The 21,281-nt window shown below is 43.7% G+C and overlaps 1 protein-coding gene across 2 annotated transcripts in view; it reads right to left on the reverse strand.

Moving 5' to 3' along the window:
* ZZEF1 (zinc finger ZZ-type and EF-hand domain containing 1) overlaps window positions 1-21,281 on the reverse strand; it is a 114,666-nt gene that overhangs the window by 15,968 nt on the left and 77,417 nt on the right. For both annotated transcript variants that reach the window (XM_082860183.1, XM_082860182.1), the window contains exons 34-44: window positions 20,137-20,275; window positions 18,397-18,562; window positions 17,202-17,464; window positions 15,645-15,814; window positions 11,381-11,531; window positions 9,825-9,964; window positions 9,213-9,490; window positions 7,980-8,154; window positions 7,359-7,491; window positions 2,073-2,272; window positions 445-564 (exon numbers count right to left, since the gene is read on the reverse strand). In XM_082860183.1, coding sequence (XP_082716309.1) covers window positions 445-564; window positions 2,073-2,272; window positions 7,359-7,491; window positions 7,980-8,154; window positions 9,213-9,490; window positions 9,825-9,964; window positions 11,381-11,531; window positions 15,645-15,814; window positions 17,202-17,464; window positions 18,397-18,562; window positions 20,137-20,275 — 1,935 coding nt within the window. The remainder of the gene's footprint in view (window positions 1-444; window positions 565-2,072; window positions 2,273-7,358; window positions 7,492-7,979; window positions 8,155-9,212; window positions 9,491-9,824; window positions 9,965-11,380; window positions 11,532-15,644; window positions 15,815-17,201; window positions 17,465-18,396; window positions 18,563-20,136; window positions 20,276-21,281) is intronic.

The following is a 21,281-nucleotide window of genomic DNA, read 5'->3' on the forward strand; positions in this document are numbered from 1 at the left end:
AACCACAGTAATTCCACTAAGAAAAGTCTAAGGCCTATGGCGAAAAGGAATAAAATGAAAATTATCAACTAAAATCCTACATAAAATAAACATAAGTGAGGACAAATTTAGGAACTGATTTTAGCTCAAAGGAAGTTTAAAGGGAAATAATAATTCAAGGGCAGATTTACTACCATGATATAATTGGTCAACCGTGTGTTTCCACAAAATACTTCTCTTCCAATATTCTTTGAACAAACATCAAATTCATTTTCCCTGACAAGGGAGGACAGGTGTCATAATCTCTATTTCCAAAAAGGAAGACAAATATAAGACACTGTTTTAACAACTGCACCAGATGAGAGTGCACAGGGCAGAACCAGCTGTAACTGACTGGTGGTTCTAACTCCCAGGCCAGTAAATCTGCAGCAGGAAGCAGCAGCAGGAATCACCCTGGTCCCTTACTTCCAGGTCCCGGAGGAGCCACGTTTTACTGAAGCCGGTCCCTTTGCTGCACTTTTTCACCAGCAGCTTCAGCAAATCAGTCTGAAGGAAGGTAGCATGGGTCTCTTCAAAACCATGAGCCTGTCAAACAGAAAAAGAATGATCTGCAACTGCCTCAGAGTGAAGAAGGTAAGGGTCACTCAGGGAGAAGCAGGCCTCTGTCACAGCCCAGTCTCAGCTAGTGGCCCCAGTTCACCTTCTGGTGAAAATTCCAGAGTCAACGGGGAGGATGAAACTCTGAACCTGAGCCATAACCTAAGTGTGTTCACTCTCTAATTCATTCACTCAACAAGTATTTCTGAAGCTTCGTATATTCTACGTGCTGAGTCCTGTGCTAAGAACAGAGGTTTTATGTCCGTCTCCTGCTCTCTACCTTCCAAAAGCTTCCCACTGCCCTGCAGACTGAAATCCAAGTCCCTATTCATAGCTGACAAGGTCCCGCAGGCTCCCTGCCTGTCTCTGTGGTCTCATCTCCTCCTCGGCACTTTCCTGAAGCCCTAAGGTAGTTCCTTCTGCTCCCTGACAACCAGGCCTGGAGTTTGACCTCTCCCAGGATGTAATGCTCTGCCCAGACTCCTTATTTATCACCTCAGATTTCACCTCCTCAGAAAGGCTCTTTCTGGCTCATGGTGGATTTCCTTGCAGGCTCTTTGTCGTCTCCCTTGCAGTTTAGGCTGAAAGCTCCATGACAGCAGGGACATTCTTTCTAGTTCAACACTACGTACTCAGTTCCATCTGGCCCCTGGTGCTCCACAAATAGACATATATTTACAGAATGAAGGATTCAAAGACAGAAATGGTCTCTGCCCTCAGGGAGTTTATTTTCTCTTTCCTACTGTAATGTAAACAACTAAAACAATAGTAGATTGTGATAAATGCCATGAAATCAGCAAACAGCAGATGTGTGGTCTCAAGCCTAAAAATATAAACTCTCAGGGCTGGGCCAGAGCTGAAATGCCATCTAGTCCAATCTCCTTGTGGTGCCTGAGTCGTTCCACGGCCTCCTCGCCAGTGTTGCCAAAGTCAGGGAACGCATAAACTTTCCAAATGAGATCCTTCTCTCATGGCTAGTTCTGTTGGAAAGATCCTCCCTATCGATGCCCCTCAGATGGTAGAAGAATCATGTTCCCCACAAGTCAAGGCTTCCCATCTCCATGTCAATTATCGGCCAGCTCTTTAACTTGTCTGTCTTCTCTTACACCAAATGCCAAACCTATAGCTCCAAGATCCCGTAAGATATTAGCCCCCTTTATTCTTCCTAGGATGAGCCAGAAGGGACTGTGGTTCAGAGGCAAGTGAGAAACTGGTCAGTCAATTTTTCTTCTCATCTTCCAAGGTTATGGGCCCATTAGGTAGTGGTACCTGGTTCCATGAGGCAGGACTGAAAAATTACAGAGAACCAGCTATTGGGAAAACTCTGTTTCTTCCTTAAAGTTATCCTTGTGCAAGGTGCCAATTATTTCTAAAAATAATCAAGATCCTATGATTAACCATCCATTGAAATCAGATGGTATGTCCTTCTAGTTAATACCCTGCAGGTGTTAAATCACAGCCAGATTCATTAGCAAATAGAAGAAGCTCACCACTACCTTTAATGTTTTGTATAATCCTTTGAGGGCCAGGGACAGGACCCAAGTTGCTTCCACTGCCTCGGGACAATGGCTGTCCATGCTGGTTTGCAGAAGGTGACTGGCAATAAAGGCAAAGTGCTGGGAGTATTGGCTCAGCTGGGCCTGAGAGTTGCTGCATTCCGGTCCTCCTCCTTTCTGGACCAGCTGGTAGTCCTTCACTGAAGGGTGATGTCAGGCAGGAAAAGAAGGCACAAAAAGCACAGTTAATACTTCCTGCAGATAAGTTTCTTCCCCAGTAATGTGCCTTACTGAAGCAAGAACTGCAGACCCCAAAACACAAATCTCTCTGGCTTCAAACTTAGCCATTATATTTAAGGCCAGCTTGCAGCTGAGCACAAAAGTGGTACTGGGCCACCTACCCACCAAGCCACCAAGAGATGCAATTCACATCCTTACTACTCACACAAACAGGTTGTCTCCAAAGGTGTTAAAGGAAGTTCATAAACACAGAACACATGAGAGACTTCCATTTCAGAACAAGCCTGAGTAAAAGGGATCGGATTTACTCTCTTACATTAAACAACCAGAACCCTGGAAAAATACATGAAACGATGGTTTGCAGACATTGGACAATAGGTAGTACAGGACGATGACCCCTGAAAGAAGGGACATAAACCAGGTGAGCCTTCCAATAGCCCTGGCTATCTGGAGACAATTTCCAGCCTGCACAGCATGGAGTGGAAATCCAAGTCCAGTTTTAATGAACTGAGGAGACAGAGGTCAGAGTTCAGGGAAGTCAAGGCAGCTAGAACTTATGGGACACAATATCACAGAGAAGAGAGACGCACAGAGAGAGGGGTGTGTGGGAGACCTCTCTAGATATCTACAGAGGGTTCCTCATGAGTATTTGGCTGAATACTGATCTACGCAAATGTGAGAGGAAACTAGATAGGAAACTACCTGGTTCTAGGAAAGAACTGTCAAAAAGCAGTAGGCAGAACAATTCTTGGAGCTCACAAAGAACTCTGAGAATATTCTTCTTCTGACCAGTGAGAGTGGAAGTGTCCTAGTCGGGGGCATAAAACTATTTGAAGACATAATGATCAAAAAAATCCCAAATTTGATGAAAACTATAAATCTGTAGCTCCAAGGAGCTCTTTAAACCATCAAGCAGAAGAAACATAATGAAAATCATGCCAAGGCACATCATAATCAAAATGCTAAAAAGCAGTGATTAAGAGAAAAATCTTAAAAGCAGGCAGAGAAAAGAAACACATTTTGAAGAGTAACAGAGAATGACAGCTGACTTCATGGCAGGAACTATGCAAACCAGAAGAAAAAAGATCAATATCTTTAAGGTGTACAAAGAAAAAACTCTCAGCCTACAATTTTTTACCTAGAAAAATTCACCTCACAGATGAAGTCAAAGTAAATATTTCTTCGGTTTGGCAGGACGAACCAAAATAATGATTTTGTAGCAGCAGACCTGCACTACAAGAGATATTAAGGGAAGTTTTTCAGGAAAAAAAAAATGATACCAGGTACAAACCTGAACTTATACAAAGGAATGAAGAGCACCAGAAATGGTAAATATGTGGCTAAATATTAAAGCTATTGTTTTCTCACTTTAAGATCCCTTTTAAAGTATGTGACTTTTAAAGCAAAATAAATAATGTATTGTGAGGTTTATATCCTGTAAAAGTAAAATGTGTGACAACAACAGTACAAAAGATGATGGAATAAAAATACAAAACCTATGTTTCTTCACTATATGTGAAGTGGTAGACTGTTTGAAGACAGACCACGATGAGTTAAAGGTGTATATTATAAACCCTAATGCAACCAGTAAGAAATTATTTGAAGGTAAACTACTGTAAACCCTAAAGCAACCACTAAAAAAATAAGATATACTTTAAAGCTAATAGTGGAGATAACATGGAATCATTAAAAAAAACAAAAACAAAAACAACTCAATCCAAAAGAAGTTAGGAGGAAAAAAGAACAAAGAACAGATGTGACAAACAAAAAACAGGCAAGAATATAGTAGAGGGGCTTCCCTGGTGGCACAGTGGTTAAGAATCCGCCTGCCAATGCAGGGGACATGGGTTCGATCCCTGGCCCGGGAAGATCCAACATGCCGCAGAGCAACTAAGCCCGTGTGCCATAACTACTGAGCCTGCACACTACTGAACCTCATGCACCTAGAGCCCATGCTCTGCAACAAGAGAAGCCACGACAATGAGAAGCCCGCACACCGCAACAAAGAGTAGCCCCCGCTCGCCACAACTAGAGAAAGCCTGCGCACAGCAACAGAGACCCAACACAGCCAAAAATAAAAACAAACAAATAAATAAGTAAGAAGATAGTAGATCTGAACTCAATCATCCTGATAAGTGTATTGAATACAAATGGTCTAAACATCTCAATTAAAAGGCAGGTATGGGCTTCCCTGGTGGCACAGTGGTTGAGAATCTGCCTGCCAATGCAGGGGACACGGGTTCGAGCCCTGGTCTGGGAAGATCCCACATGCCACGGAGCAACTGGGCCCGTGAGCCACAACTACTGAGCCTACGCGTCTGGAGCTTGTGCTCCATAACAAGAGAGGCCGTGACAGTAAGAGGCCCACACACTGCGATGAAGAGTGGCCCCCGCTCGCCGCAACTAGAGAAGGCCCACGCATAGAAACGAAGACCCAACACAGCAAAAATAAATAAATAATTTTAAAAAAAAAAGGCAGGTGGGGAGGGATAAATTAGAAGTTTGAGATTAACAGACATACACTACTACATATAAAACAGATAACCAACAAGGACCTACTGTATAGCACAGGAAACTATACTCAATATTTTGTAATAACCTATAAAGGAAAAGAATCTGAAAAAAGAATATATATATTGAATCACTGTGCTGTAAACCTGAAACTAGCATGACATTGTAAATCAACTATACTTCCATAAAAAAAACAACAACAAAAAAGGGCAGGTATTGTCAGACTGGATTCAAAACCAAGACTCCACTATGTGCTATCTACACTTGAAATGTAAAGACACAGGGAGGTTAAAGCAAAAGAATAGAAAAAGATGCATCATGCAAATGTTAGTAACAACAACAAAAAAGCTAGAGAGGCTACCTAAATATTAAAGTAGATTCCAGAACACGGAATATTATTAGGGATATAAAGGAACGTTTCATAATGAAATGAGAAACAGACCATACACGCAATTATAGCTGGATACCTCAACATTCCTTTCTCAGTAATTGTTAGAACAAATAGACAAAAAATCAGTAAGAGTATAGAAGACTTGAACAGCACTGTCAAATGACTTGATCTCAATGACATCTGTAGGACACTCTACCAACAACACAGTATATGCATTTTTTTTCAAGTGCACATGGAATCTTACTTGAAACAGACTAAATTTTTGACCATAAAACAAATTGCAGTAATCTAATAGGACCGAAATCATTCATAGTATGTTCTCTGACCACAACTTGCAATCAATAACAGAAAGGTATCTGGAATACCCCCAAATATTTGGAAATTAAACAACAAAATTTTAAATAATCACAGAAGAAAGAAAAAAATCACAAGATGAATAGAAAATACTCTGACCTGAATGAAAATGATAACACAACATATCAAAAATTATGGATGTGGATAAAGCCACACCTAACAGGAAATTCACAGCATTAAAATGCTTCGATCGACAAAAAAAGAAAGGTCTCAAATCAGTGACTTAGACTTCCACTCTAAGAAACCAGAAAAAGAAAAAAGAGCAAATTAAACTCAAAGCAAGAAGAAATAAGGAAATTAATAATGGAAAGATAGAAATCAATAAAAGAGAAAACAGATAGAGAAAAATCAATGAAACCAAAAGCTGGTCCTTGGCAAAGATCCAATAAATTGATAAATCTCTGGCTAGCCTACGAAACAAAAAAGAAAAGATACAAATTACCAAAACCAGGAATGAGAAGAGGCATCTGATACCCCATGTGAAATTCAGAGAAATTAAAGATCTACATTTTATAAGACCCAAATTTATCCCATAAGTGAATGGAGAGATATACCATGCTCCCAAGTCAAAAGACTCAGTATTGGTAAGATGTCAATTCTCCCCAAATGGATCTATAGATTCAATACAATGCCAATCAAAAGTCCAGCAGGGGGACTTCCCTGGTGGTCCAGTGGCTAAGCCTTTGTGCTCCCAATGCAGGGGGCTCGGGTTCGATCCCTGGTCAGGGAACTAGATCCCACATGCATGCCGCAACTCAGAGTTCACATGTCCCAGCTGAAAGGACTCCACTTGTCACAACTTGTCACACTTGTCACAATGATCCCGAATGCCACAATGAAAGATCCCGAATGCCACAACTAAGACTCGGTGCAGCCAAAATAAAAATAAACAAATAAATATTAATTAAAAAAAAAAAGTCCAACAGGTTCTTTAATAGAAACTGACAAGCTGATTCTAAAATTATACAGAAAGACAAAGGAACTAGACTAGCCGACAATTCTGAAGAATAACAAAGTTGGAGAACCTGATTTCAATACTCAGGAGAAATCTACAACAGTCAAGACAATGTGGTATTTGCGTAAGGACAGATATATAGATTAATGGAACGTAACAGAATCCACAAATAGACACAAACATACATGGGTCAATTAATTTTCACAAAGTTGCCAAGATAATTCAATGAAGAAAGAATAGTCTGTTCAACAAATGGTCGTAGAACAATGGGACAGTCACATGCAAACAAACAAACAAATAAATAAATAAGCCTTGACTTTTACATTGCACAGTACACAAAAATAGCACAGACAGTGCCTAGTGCTGAAGCTGAATGATAAAGCAGATTATTTCAAGAGCAGACCTGGGCACATGATGATGTACCTTCACTGTTCTATTGATGAAACAAAATGGAAAGTGACATGAATGCCAATACAATTATGTGAAGTTATTTTACAGTCCTGTAGCCGCCTGACTCCATCATATATTTAAATTACCCATTAGAAAACAAATGACACTGGCAAATGAAAAGAGTTAATGTTCAGAACCTAAACATCTAGCCAACTCAAAAACACAGAGCCATGTACACAAAATAACAGTGTGGAAAGGGCCTTCAAAGTGATTCCAATTCAACCACATCACTTCAGAGACAAGCAAAAAGAAGTTCGGGGAGCTATAACTTGTGTTTTAAAAATTCACATGCAGGGGAAGAACCAAGATATCTTAACTGATTTTAGGGTATACAGAGATTGGACAACTGTCTCTCATTCTTAGAAAAAATAATTATGCTTGGGACCTGTTTTCCTCTTCCGGGTTTTGACGTTGACGATCACAGCCCTGTTCTTCTCAGTAAAGTGCTTCAAGATGATCACATTATGTGGTTCGTTGGCATTATCCATATAAACACAGCGGGTCCCCGCGCAGAGGACCTAAACATGACACAGACAGAAAAGGCAACTCAGCAGCATATAGAGCACAGTGCCTTTTGCTTGTGCCGCTGACTTCAACAAGCACTCAAGGACAGGGTTCTTCCCATCTCTAAGTCCAGGGCCTGGCACAGGCCTGGCACAGAATTGGTTTAAGTGCTTGCTGGATAAAGCCATGTTTTCACAGTCCTCTTCGTCCCAACCAGTTGAGAGACGTGAAGAGTAGAAATGAGATCAAGGTGAATGCCAAAGTGAACAACTGTATTTTGAAGTTCTCTGTAATTTAATATATTACAGTTACCTATTATTCAAAGCCAAGAAAATGAATCAAATGGCTAAAACTGTTAAAAATGCAAGTTGAACAAACCATCCCATAATCTTGAAAATATACCAATACTGTAAAGGCAAATTATACAACTAAAGAAACAAAAACTTCCAAAGATATACGCTGTGCACGTGATGAAGAGGAGGCCAGGCCTTCAGTGGCGTACCTGGGGGAAGCCGACCAGCACCAGCAGCGTGAAGATGTTGGTGTGCTTCAGCTGGAAGGGCAGTTGCTTGATGCAGTGGTCTGTGAAGGTGGCAATGACGTCACGCCACAGGGGGGCGCTGTTGAGTGACCGCAGGATCTCCGCCATGGAGCAGGCCCAGTCCAAGCCCACGCGGCTAGAAGGCAAGAGCTCCATTAGATGGCAGCGCAGAGACTCCAAATTCAACTCATCAGGTCACCACACTCAAAGGCAGACCCAGAAGCGTGCCAATGAGCCATTCATTATATTAATTTAAAAGCTACCAGAATGTTAGACAACTCTTTAACTGATCAGGAGCCTACTCCTCTATTCTTTTTTTCTTTAAATCATGAATACATTGTTGTGCTTTATCAAATGATTTGTCTTCACTGGTTGATATGATCACATTGTACTCCCTCACTCCCATTTTGGTTGTTGTTAACGTAGTGATTTTAAAACTGTAAACCCTCCTTGATTTCCTGGAATAAATGTAGTCAAAAACAAAACAAACAAACAAACAAACTACCAGAATGACGCTTTTCATATAATGATAAGTGTGTGGGGGGGGGATATCAAGATTTGCTACTTATATACTCAAGTCCACAGCTATGCTTTTAAAAATCTCTATAAAAGGTCATGCACCATGTGCACTTGTGCACACTCACATTCACGTACAGAAAAAAACGCACAGGAAATGTATACTAAAATAGCACCAGGGAGTTCCCTGGTGGCCTAGTGGTTAGGATCCTGGGCTTTCACTGCCACGGCCCGGGTTCAATCCCTGGTCAGGGAGCTGAGATCCTGCAAGCAGTGCGGTGGCAGTGGGGAGAATAAAACAGCACCAGATGCACTGATGTGGTACAAGGCAAGGTGAGTTTTCCCCCTCATTTTGGTTTTCCAAATTTGGTATTTTGATTATGTTACTTTTATATAATGAAAATAGATCTATTTTCTTCAACCCCAAAGCCTACACTTATTACTCTCAGGAAAGAACAAACCAGAATATATATCACCAGAGAGTGCCCAGACTGCACAGCTGTCTTAATGTGGGTTTTAAGCGCAGTTTTAATGTCGGTTGACAGTGTTGCTAATAAAAATTCCACTCTCACAAAAGACCCCTAGACAAGAGCAGGGAAGCACGCTGAAATTAATCAACAGCCAGATCACTGACCTAAGTAAATGAACACCAAGGTGGGGCACAGTGAGGGTGGCTACCTGTCCAGACACACAGCTCCCAGGCTAAAGAGCAGGTGGGTGGTCTTCCAGCCATCTGGCACAATGGAACTGTCCCCTGCTGCAAACAGGTTGTGTTTGGCTGAGAGGACCTTGGTCACTGCGGCATCTACCTCCACTGGTGAAAGGCGGATGATTAACTGGCCGAGAAGACCCAGGGTGAGGTGATACGTTTCATTCAGGTGGCCTGCATTTGAGATGACGACCTGGAACATGAGTGGGAGCACGTGCTCCAGGTCTATCAGGGGGACTGTGGGATCCTGTCGAGAGAGGAGAAGAATCCGTTCAATACAAAAATCTATGTAACCACACCAGCTAAACACTCCATCTCCTTCATATATTATTTATAACTGGCCTGGTGCCAAAGGAATTATGCAGTGTCTTTCACAAATGGCTTAGGGACAATAGACTGTGAAATAAACATTCTCAGGTATCATTTTACAATCCTACTTGTAATTTATAATCCTACCCCAGGGATACACAGATGACTGCAATTAACAGTTAATTCCAGTATATGGCTTTCCAAAAATTTTTTCTATGCATAACACTACCCACCCCACCCCCCCTTTTTTTAAATGCCAATTAGTCTCTTACCGAGTTTAAGGGAGGTAACATGGCTGCTAATAATCCCAAAATCCTCTTCTGGGAACACTCAGCAAACACCTGCTCAGGGCTTGGAGTAACTGCCTTTTCCTCGATGGGCTTCTGAGATGATGCTTCTGCATTTTCAGCATCTGAGTTGTAAAACACCAAGCTTTGAGATTTTGCCGGGTTCTATATGTGTATGAAGAGGCAAGTAAACCACCGCACTGTTCCTGTGCCACTACAGAATCAAGCTGGGACTTTAAAAACCTACTGCTGAACACGTCTTACTCAAGGAGGTCTGTCCTGATCGTCCTGGTTTAAGGTTGAGCCTGCCCTCCGATCTCTCCCAACCCCTCTGCGCTCTCCATTCCCCTGCTCTTCTGCGCTCATGGCATTTAATTACCTTTTAACACACCATATTATTTGATATTGATTGTTTACCGTCTGGCTTCCCTTCTAGATTTTTGTTTTTTTCAATGATGTATCACAAACACCTAGAAATGTTTCTGGAGCACAGCAGCTATTCAATAAATACTTGATGGATGAATAAACTGTATGTGAACCAGGATGCTGCTCCTCAGATGGAATCAGACCAGAGTGGATTTTGATGACCTGGATTGACATGGAGTCAAACTGTTTTCTGGACCTTAGAATTATAGGCCCTGCAGAGATAAGCGTCAGCCCCATCTGAGAGCTGGCCCCACGGACGGGGCAGGATGCCGGCGCTCACCCCTGCCTGTCACAGAGCGGCCGGCCATGTGGGGAGGATCCTGCCTCCCCGAGCCGTCCTGGACTGGGCTGACATTGCTGCCGCGCTCCTTCTGCCCACAGCGCCCCCACTCCTGGCTCCTCAGTTGCCCTGAAACAGCCCTGACCTTGCGCTGCCATCCCCAGCAGATGTCCGAGGGCCTCCACAGCAGAGTGCACAGCCCCTCTCCACTTCCACCTTCCAGTGCTCCACTCCCTCCCTACACACCTGCCCGCAAGGGACTGCCTGGATTCTCTGGGGGTTCCCACTCTGGGGCCTTTCTTTGCTCGTGTAGTTCTTTCTGCCCTGAATGCCCTTCCCCCCAGTAGATCTCAGCACATTGAAGGTCCCGTGCAGGCCTTATTTACAAGGGCTTTACGCTGACACAACCTGTTCCAGCTACACACCCATCACCGCTAACACCCACTTGGGCCTCCCTCCTGGACAGAATCACATCCCAGCTCAAATCAGTTACACACACCTTTGTCTTAAACCCTCCCAGACTGTCAGCACTGTGAGGGCAGGAGCTATGTGTCTATCTGTCTGACTTGGTCCCTGTTTCAACCCCAGGGCCTAGCACAGTGCTTGGCACATAGAAGGCACTCAGTAAATTAGGGAATAAACGAGGTAGGAAAGCAGGCAGGATGAAGAAAAGGTGACTTTCAAAGTGTTATCAGTACCATCTGATGCAGAACTGAGAAACCATGCACCCTTGGGTGCTAGCCAATTTTAAATTGTGTGCAAGGAGTAAGTCAGGGACGGGTATGCGTGCCCTTTAAGATGAAAGAGATCAAGGTAACTGTCAAAGAGTCTTTACCTGGAAGTTCTGTAGGTGCACAGGCGTCTGCAGGTGAGTCTGAAATCTGCGTCTGGCAGGAAGGACCCTTCAGTAACGATGCAGCTCCCCCTGCCTTGCTCCTCTGCTTGCAGTCTAAAGGTCTGACTTCCTTAGGGGCATCCCTCTTCCCCTAAAAACGAAACGGTGAGTGTAAAAGAATTAAGGTTTCTTTCTTAAAAAAGTTTACTTGTTAATCTAATACAACTTTTAAAATCACTAGCCAATCAGTCTTCACAAACAAAAATACTTTTGAATTAGAGAATGCCCCTCGTTTCTGATGATAAATCTGTACTCTAATTAAGACAGTAATCACTGCATCACATCCCCCCAACACCTTCCAAATGCCGCTCTGTCAGAGCCTGCAGTCACATAAGCAATGGCTCTGGTACAAACCTCTAACACATTCTATTTATCTTCCAGAAGCCAGGTATAGACAGTTCTTCTCTTGGGGAAAAAGAAAAAAAACAAAGGTGTGGATTTCCTTCTAGCACAGTAAGCTGACTTTACACCTTTGAGAATTCCATTTTGGCAGACAGACTTATAAAGGGGGCCCTCATTGGAGCTGGGAGGGTTTTCTGGGCTCAGGAGTCTGGCAGTGAGCTGCCCACATTGGCAGGGTGACAGTCCTTGACCTGAATTTCCTTAGGAGTCACTCAGAGTCACCCCAAGAATCACCTGCACTCCCTGGGCCCTCAGGGTACTTTTCCTTGCTGTCACACAGGCTTATATGTGGAAACCAGGCCAGGCAGGAAGCCTTCTGTGCATGGTGGAGGCACCCTAGCTCCAAGGAGTCTGTGAAGGCAGGACACTTTGGAGCCAAAGATGGAGCGTTGTCCAACACTAAACACTCATGAGAAGATCCTGACATCTCCCAGCGGCAGCTGACTTATCCTCCCTTCTCCAGATACTGTAACCTCAACATCAATCCTACCCTCAACACCCCAAGAAGAAAGTGGCTATAAGATTGTCCAGGAGATTTGCCCGAAGCACACGACGGAACCAAGACAGAATGGAACTTGAATCTAAGCTTGAAACTGATCACAGCACCAGTTCTGTTTGACCACAGGATGACTGGAGCTTTCTGAGGTTTGTGTTAACCCTGCATCGAGCAAGTCCATCAGCGACATTTTTACAACAATACACTTTTTAAATTAAGGCATTCTCTGTATTGCCCAAGATACAGAAGAAGAAATGGTAATGGAAGAGAAAATGTGGGTGCTTGAAGAGTGGACTGGAAACTGGAGTACCATTTACTTGGCTGCCAACAATGAAAACATGGTAAGTGAAAATGGACCACTAAGGATGAACTTCTGCTTATTAACGAGTCATCCAATGGTGACATTAGATTCACCTTTTATCGAAAGGTTAATTGTACGTGTCAAAGCTTCAGCCTCCTTGCAAAAAAAACCCGTGGCTATCTGGTTCAGCATGCTCTACTCAGGGAAGGACTATTTATACACACTTCCTGATCGCAGGAAGGTATGTATTATTTTTCTAGTCAACACAAGTGAGGACGGATTCATGACTTCCCTGATGATGGCACTTGCCAAAGGCCGTGATCTGAGCCCTGAAGACTATGAGGTTTTCAAAGAAAAGACAAAGAAAATGGCTGTTCAAGTCAAAAATATCATTAAAGTCAGTGACACAGATACCTGCCCCCGTGACACGAATTAGCGACTCCTCCCCCGTCCTCATGTCACTGTCGGTTTTTCCCTGTGTTAAGTCAGCTAACTGCTTTCTGCATTTGGAAGATAACACATCTACATCATGAATCGACACATTATCAGCTTCACCCACATGAAGAGAAATGTGCCTTTACTTTCCACCGTGTCCCCTACCTTCTCTCTCTCCTATGAAGCTGAGATCCATAGACCTGACCTTTTTTCCCAGCTCTGTTCCTGACTTGTTTCTTGATCTTGGATTTCTCAATCTCTATGTAAGTTTAAATACAGTTATTTAATAGAAAAAAAAAAGATTGTCCAAAAAGGGGACCAGACTGGGAGAGCTACCTGCCTTGTTAAAAAATGTACCCTCTGAAAAGATCTCCAACACTATACTCTCTGTACTATGTGGCCCTTTGTGGAAACAATATAATTCCAAAGTTCTGGCTAATAATGTTAGTCTTGATCTTCTTTCCTGTTATCACAGGACTCCAAAGAGCCACTGCAGTTGCACCACATGGCACTCAAGAGGGTCTCATTACTGGCCAGAGGCCGTTGTAGACAGATGATGTCTCTGGCTGAGACTGCTTTCTCAGTTGTTTAAAACAAAAAGTATCTCTAGACATTAGAGGGAAGGAGGGACAATACCCTTAATACAGCCTAGGATTGGCTAGAAACACGCAGAAGTTCAAAAACAAGTGATTTGTACTCAGGGCCCAAATAGGATATGGTTCTTAGGGCCATTGTAGTGGGGACGTTTGGGTTCTGTTGTGGGCACAGTGTTGCAAACTGCAATTTGCTAGAGAGAAGACTAAGAGCCAGAGGCAGAGGCAGGGTACCCTGGGTATACCCAGCTGCTGATGGGAAGAGGACCCAAAAGGTAGGGACACCTCAGGAATAAAAATAATGCCCTGGGAGATCCTTAGAAAAAGGGTGATTCCAGTCCCTAGGCAGGGAAAGCCTAAGATAAGCCTGAAACAACTTTTTGTATCAAAAATTAAGAAAGTGCTCAAATAATAATGGAGACATATCAAAAGGACACAAAAGCCAGCTGGAAGTTTCCATTGGCCAAACACGGGACAATACGAGCATCAAAATAAGTAATAAAAAGTAAAAGATTTTAATCCATTGAATAAAAAAAATCCACCGAGTCCATTTTCATATAAATAAATGAATAAGTAGATACATGGGGAGCGCTGTGCTGATGGGTAGCATAAGATGCTGGGAGCTCACAAGAAGATACAATTATTCCCAGGCTCAAAGGTGAAGACAAGACTGCTGATTTATCCTGTCTCTGCTGATAACATTCTTTCTGCCCCACCATAATCTGTGGGTGGGTACGATGCTGCCTGGAGAAGGGGTTTTGTGGTCAAAACAGGCTTGAAGGTTATTATGTCACTTGTCCTGTGCTGGCTCTCTGGCGGAATGAAGCTAATAGAATTTTCAAGTTTTTGCCAGCTATCTTTGCTTTTGCCTTCCTCTAAATGACAACAGGATCCCAGTGAGCTATAACCACCAAATGGGGATCCTCCACAACAGAGACAGAGGACAGAAACAGCAGCAGCTCTTGAAGCAAAGCCAGGGGCATTTACAGCACCGACTCAAGCTTTGGAGGCAGCATCATGGAAGCTCTGCTTGCTCTTCCACAGAACAATCTTAATGTCACTGTCACAGGTTCCACCTGGATCTAGGAAGGCTTTTCTTCTACTTACACAAGCATATGCAAACTACTCTAAACTACATATGTAAACTACTTGGTAAGTAGTAAGCAATTAGTATCACCTATTTGTTGGCTGAATATAAAAATAGTTTCACATATACAGTGTTCACCATAGGTCAGGAACCAATCTCTTTAGGTGCATAATCTTGTTCAATTCTTATAAAAACCACAGGAGGCAGGAAACAGGAGTAATTAACACTGACAGGGAACTTACTATGAACACTGCTTTTCTTAGAAAAATGTTTACTTATTTATCTATTTATTTATTTGGTTGTGTCGGGTCTCAGTTGCAGCATGCAGGATCTTCGTTGCTCCGTGAGGAAATCTTCGTTCCAGCATGCAGGCTTTTCACTGTGGCATGCGGGCTCTTCAGCTGTGGCATGTGGGATCTTAGTTGTGGCATGCAGGATCTTAGTTGCGGCATGTGGGATCTTCACTGCAGCATGCGGGATCTTAGTTGTGGCATGCAGGATCTTAGTTGCGGCATGCGGGATCTAGCTCCCCAACCAGGGATCGAACCCAGGCCCCCTGCACTGTGAGCATGGAGTTTTAACCACTGGACCATCAGGGAAGTTCCTGAACACTGTTTTAAGCACTTTATAGACATTAATTCAATGTATGTAATGCATGTAAATCCTCACAACAATCCTAAGGAATGGGTATTATTATTATTATCCTTCCATTTTTACCGACGAGAAAACCAAAGCGAAGAGATTCGGGTGATGTGCCCAAGGTCTGACAGAGGATCTGCACCCAGGTAATCTGGGTCGCGAGCCTATACCGTTAACCTCTGTGTTCCAGTCCCTCGTGTGAAAGCTCTGAGCTCACCTGTGACTCTGCCCAGGGAAGGATTGTTACTTACACTGCGGTGCACAAATGGGCCTGCATCGGCTGGCTCCACAGCAGCCTGGATGGCTTTTTTCTCTGGCTGCTCCTCTGATGTTTGGGTGGGCACAGCGACGGGTGGGGCCTGCTTTTCTGAAGTAGAGTCACCGTCTGGCAATATACCAAGAAGAGCTAGAGCTTTAAGACCTACATGGGAAGCAAATAAGAGAATGGTTAAAAGTTTTATAATAAGGATTATTCTCTGCAAATGCCATAAATCACTTTGCTACTATACGGAAATACATGGCTGAGTTCTCCACAAAATGAACCAAAGAGTACTCCATCCAACCTTCCACCCTCCCACCCCCCTCGCCATGGCTGTCCAAATCTACTCAGCTCCTGATTTCAGACACCGTAAGTTTCGATAGTGAGGGATACTTGTACTTTATTAACAACAGAGGACAAAAGATACAATAGGATTGTCTGTTTAGAAAATCATAAACATTAAAATTTTGTAGTAGCCCCAAACAGCCAGACTTCTAAATTTCCACTGGCAAATAGATAACAAAATAGCTCTGAAGTACTGGTATTACCCACCTGCTACTTCATCCAAGTCTGATTTCCCTAATGTTTATTAGAATGGGGAGTTAGTCCATTATTCTGAAAGGAATTTACATTACTCAGAAGTTGAACATTCACATTATTTTTCTCCTTGGCACCCCTCAGTAGATTCAAAGTCATCTAGATATTTTATTAGTCAAACTTTTTTTTTTTAATATTTATTTATTTACTTATTTGGCTGTGCCGGGCCTTAGTTGTGGCATGCAGGATCTTCGTTGCGGTGTGCAGGATCTTTAGTTACAGCATGCGGGATCTTTAGTTGTGGCATGCGGGCTCTTAGTTGTGGCATGTGGGCTCTTAGCTGTGGCATGTGGGACCTAGTTCCCTGACCAGGGATCGAACCTAGGCCCCCTGCTTTGGGAGTGTGGAGTCTTAACCGCTGGACCACCAGGGAAGTCCCTAATCAAACTATTTTAGTTATAACTAGCTCTCATCTAGAACACAGTTGTGTGGAAGTAGATTTGCACTCCAGGTTAAAAAAAGGCTGCATTCCTTTGGCAAAGTTAAGTCTGGTGGATTCAAATACTAAATACTTCATCCCCGGACATCAAGAGTTTTAATTATTAATTTTTTTTACATCTTCATGAAATATTTTAGAGAAACTAAATGCTACTTTAATGCTGACATTTCTCTCAAATGAATCTGGGGATTTTTTTTTTTTAAAAATATTTATGTATTTATTTATTTATTTTGGCTGCACTGGGTCTTAGTTGCAGCATGTGGGATCTAGTTCCCCGACCAGGGATCGAAGCCGGGCCCCCTGCATTGGGAACACATATTCTCAGCCACTGGAGCACCAGGGAAGTCCTGCATCTGGGGATTTAAAATTAGGTTCTACTTCAGGGTGAGCACCTCTTGTGGAAAACTGGGTTTTACTGCTTCTGAACTGAGCACTGCATTTCACTTCCACTGGGGCTGTTGCTTCACAAGCAGCTGAGGGGTGGTCTGGTTTCCATGCATGAGGAACAATTACCTTTTCCCTGGTGAGCCTTCATCAGACAGTCCCCAACGAGCTGCATGCACTGGCTCCGCAGGGTGGCAGCACTGCTGCGGGCCTGGGGATCCAGCTTTTCGCCATCCACGTCCTCGGCGCTGGCCAGGTGGGTGCTATAGAGAGCCAGGGCGGCGAAGAGCAGCCAGGAGTAGTTGTGGATGTAGGGCTGGATGAGCCTCTGCCGGTCGCTGATCCGGATGGTCACCATCGGATGGGCAGTGATACTGTGGGTAGGCAAGTGGCTGCAAAGGCAAGACATCTTTAAGGCCTACAGGCCTTTGTGAGCCCCCAAAAAGGGAGAATTGGGCCTCAGGGGACCACATGCACGGTCACAACTGGGCATCAGGTAGCTCTAAGACTGTGGTTATTGAAAATTTAAAGACAGGGCTTCCCTGGTGGTGCAATGGTTAAGAATCCGCCTGCCAATGCAGGGGACACAGGTTCAAGCCCTAGTCTGGGAAGATCCCACATGCCATGGAGCAACTAAGCCCGTGCACCACAACGGCTGAGCCTGCGCCCTAGAGCCCGCAAGCCACAACTACTGAGCCCGCGCGCCTAAGTCACTGCAATGAGAAACCCGCGCACCGCAACGAAAGAGTAGCCCCTGCTCGCCACAACTAGAGAAAGCCCGCGCATAGCAACGAAGACCCAACGCAGCCAAAAATAAATAAATAAAATTAATAAATTTATATTAAAAAAATTTTAAAGATGGGTATGCGCCCTCTCTTCAGAAAAATGAACAAACACTGCACATTCCATTTTGGGATTTCACAATCCCCAGAAGACTGTCTATGGAAACCAGGTGAAGTAAGAATTCCTTATTGTGAAGTTTCGCAGGGTGTGGTTATAGCATTTTGGTAACATGAGAAAATGACCATAATCTTTAGAGACAGATATGAAGTATGCAGGAAGGAAATGATTTAAGGCCTGGAATTTGCTTTAAAATACTTTAACAAAGGAAAATTAAAAAAAAGAACAAGCTAAGCACACATAGCCAAATCTTCCTAATTGTTGAGTCTGCGTCATGGTTACGTGAAGATTCACTGTGCTACTCTCTCTACTTGTGGGTATGTTTGACATTTTTTATAATGCAAGTTTTTTTTTAATTATTAAAAAGAAGGCAAAGGAATACATGAGGAAAAGTTTACCAGGCTAGAGGTCATCTGAGACATACCCATAGGAATATTTCTTGGCCGCATAGCATCCATAGCAAAGGTCAAAGTCATCGCACACATTGCAATTCATCCTCCGGCCTATGATCAAACCCTGGCAGTGGTCACACGTAAACTCCATGTTGACCATTTCATGGTCATCTCCGTGGCCCTCAGGCTTCACCCCACCTGGGGGAAAAACAGCAGCGTGAGGTGAATTGGGCAAAGGGCTCTTAGAAGGGCTAGTTTCCAAATTCAAACCAACCCCAGAAGCAGGGTTGTTCCCAACAGATTGATCGGGGCGTCACGGGCCACAGGAATCTTCTGGAGACCAAGGGTTCCCCAGGTGGCTCTTAGCATATGCATGATGTTCTTGGCATGGAACATCTTAGCAATGGTACCGTGCATGGACCCTGCTTTTCCAGCGCAATATGGAGTCTGATCAAACAGGTCACCAATCCCATCATGACCTCCATTTGGCAGCACAAGTCCACACACCAATCTGTGGGCTGTCTCCCATGACCTCTACTCTAACAAATATTGGTGTATTCTTCTTAACAGGCACTGAGAAGTTATCAGGTATTTGCTCTTACTTTTTCATTCCCGAATCATAGATGAAAACAGACTCCATAACCACAGACCCACTGAGTGAGAAAGAATGTTAGTCACGAAAGAGACTGACAGCTCTGGTCTCCTTCTTACTCTGAGTCCAGTGGGTCTCTGAGCCCCATCATACACCCTGCTCAATGCTCCTTACCTCTGACCCACTTCAGTTCCCACTGCCAGAAACCCAGTCCAGGCACTAATCCCCTTGTCACTATTGTGATTGATTTCCTAAAGGAAACTCTTACATGGACAGAACCCCCTTTCTCTAGCACAGCTCTGGTCATGTTAATACCTTTCTTGAAAAACCTTCCCCACTGTCTGTAAACTCATTCAAATTCCTGAGCCTGGTATCTCTGGGTCCTACAACCTGGACTCAACCTGTCTCAATCTATCACTCAGCAGCAGACACTGGAGAGTCTGTCTAAACACACTACGTATGCTCACTCCTCTGTCCCTGGACCTGCTCAGCTTTGGATGACGACGCACTCTCCACTGCTTCCTTCATCACCCAGTTCTAACTTTCTTCAAAGACGAATTCATATTCCATCTCCTCCACAAGCCTTCCTGCAATGGTAGCCTTCCCTACTTCTGAACTTTTCCAGAACAATCTATACTGCTCATCTGTAACTCAGCATGTACACTCTTGTCCTGGAATATACATTTTGTGAGCAGGTCCAGTCTCCTGCTAAGACTATAAATGCTTCCAGAGCAGGGGCTGTATCTTATTCGACTGGGTGATGCACACAAAGAGCATTCAACTGCTTACTACTGACAACCTGCTTTATCTCAGCACCTACAAGTCAAGAGGATTCAAGACTTTCTGAAGTTTGCTTGTGTGTATTTTACTTCTTATAAACACTGCATGATTCAGAAGGCAAAATCATTTCCTGAAAACTCAACTGAATGTACATTCATTGGTGCTGAGTGTTTATCAAGTGCCTATACCCAGCAAGATAGAAGATGACAGCACATCACATAACAGAGCTCTGGAGTTTATCATTCAGTCGGGGAGATAAGGGTCATATTCGCCAACAAGTCAGAGAACACTGCTGGGGCAGTATTGTTACTGTACAGTGGGGTTTAAAAAATGACAAGATCACAGAAAATAGAAATGCTTATTCCTTTTGGGTATGGCACACTGAGGTCGTGAAATTTACCTAGGAAGCAAGTCTTGCAGAGATCCATGTCGCTGCACTGCAGACACCGGTAGCGATGCCAGGGGGCAATTTCATCACACCCATCACAAGAGATGTCCACGTTTAACAGGTCACAGTAGCGAGCAATAAACATGTGCATCTATAAGATGAAATAAAACACAATTAACCAACAGACTTTTAATGTGGCCACTATTCAGTAATCAATCCATCCTTCAGTATGTACTTAAAATATTCCAGGCACTGTACTAGGTGCTAGGATTAGGGGATGTAGGAGCTTAGTGTCTACTTGGGAATTCCCTGAAGCAAACAGATGACAGCATACAGTATGACAGGGGCTTGGACAGACAATTTCAGGAGGCTTACAGGGCACGTGGAGGTTTTTCAAAGGTGCTAATTCCTCAGGTGAGACCTGAGGGGCAAACAGGCATTAGCTGGGTGGGGGTAAGGGTGGTGGGCACGCCCGATAAAAGCAATAGCAAGTTCTACAGGAGGCACAAAAGGGTCAAGGCAAGGGCTCATGAACTTGGCAATAATTCCGTATGTAGAATACAGTGTGGAGGGGGGGTAACCAGATAAAGTTAGAAAGGTTAAACCACAAGTGCCTGGGATGCTAGTCTAAGGAGTCACAGACGTTTTAAATAGAAGAGTAACTGAGCATTCTGAAAGCTCCTCTGGTTACTGAGTGAGAACGGATCAGAGAGGGCAAGACTGGAGACAGGGAGACTGACCCTGACAGCAGCTGTTAAAGCACCCCCCCAGCAGGTGATAAGGGCTGGACTGGGCCAAAAGTGAGATGGTGGAAGGTGGGAGAGCTGAGAGGTAGTAGAAGGCAGAGGTGAGGAACCTTGGGGGCTGACTGGTTACAGGGGCCCACGAAAGGGAAGGGTCAAGAACAACATCCAGATTTCTGGCTTGGGTACTTGGCTGGACAAGGGTAGTGTTCACAGATACAGGAAACACTGCAAAAGAAGCACTGTTTGCTGGCACTTAAGAAGAAAAACTTTCTGGGCAAAGAGTAAGGGCACCATTTCATGAGCAAAACAAACTGTTTTACTGCGAAGTCCCTGGAGGCTACAGTATGCTTTATCTTTACGGCCTAGAAATAAGGGAAATAAACCACTAAGTCACCATACAGTAGTATAGCA

Source organism: Leucopleurus acutus (genome assembly GCF_964270905.1).
Source record: "Leucopleurus acutus genome assembly, chromosome: 19".
NCBI classification, from domain to species: domain Eukaryota; kingdom Metazoa; phylum Chordata; class Mammalia; order Artiodactyla; family Delphinidae; genus Leucopleurus; species Leucopleurus acutus.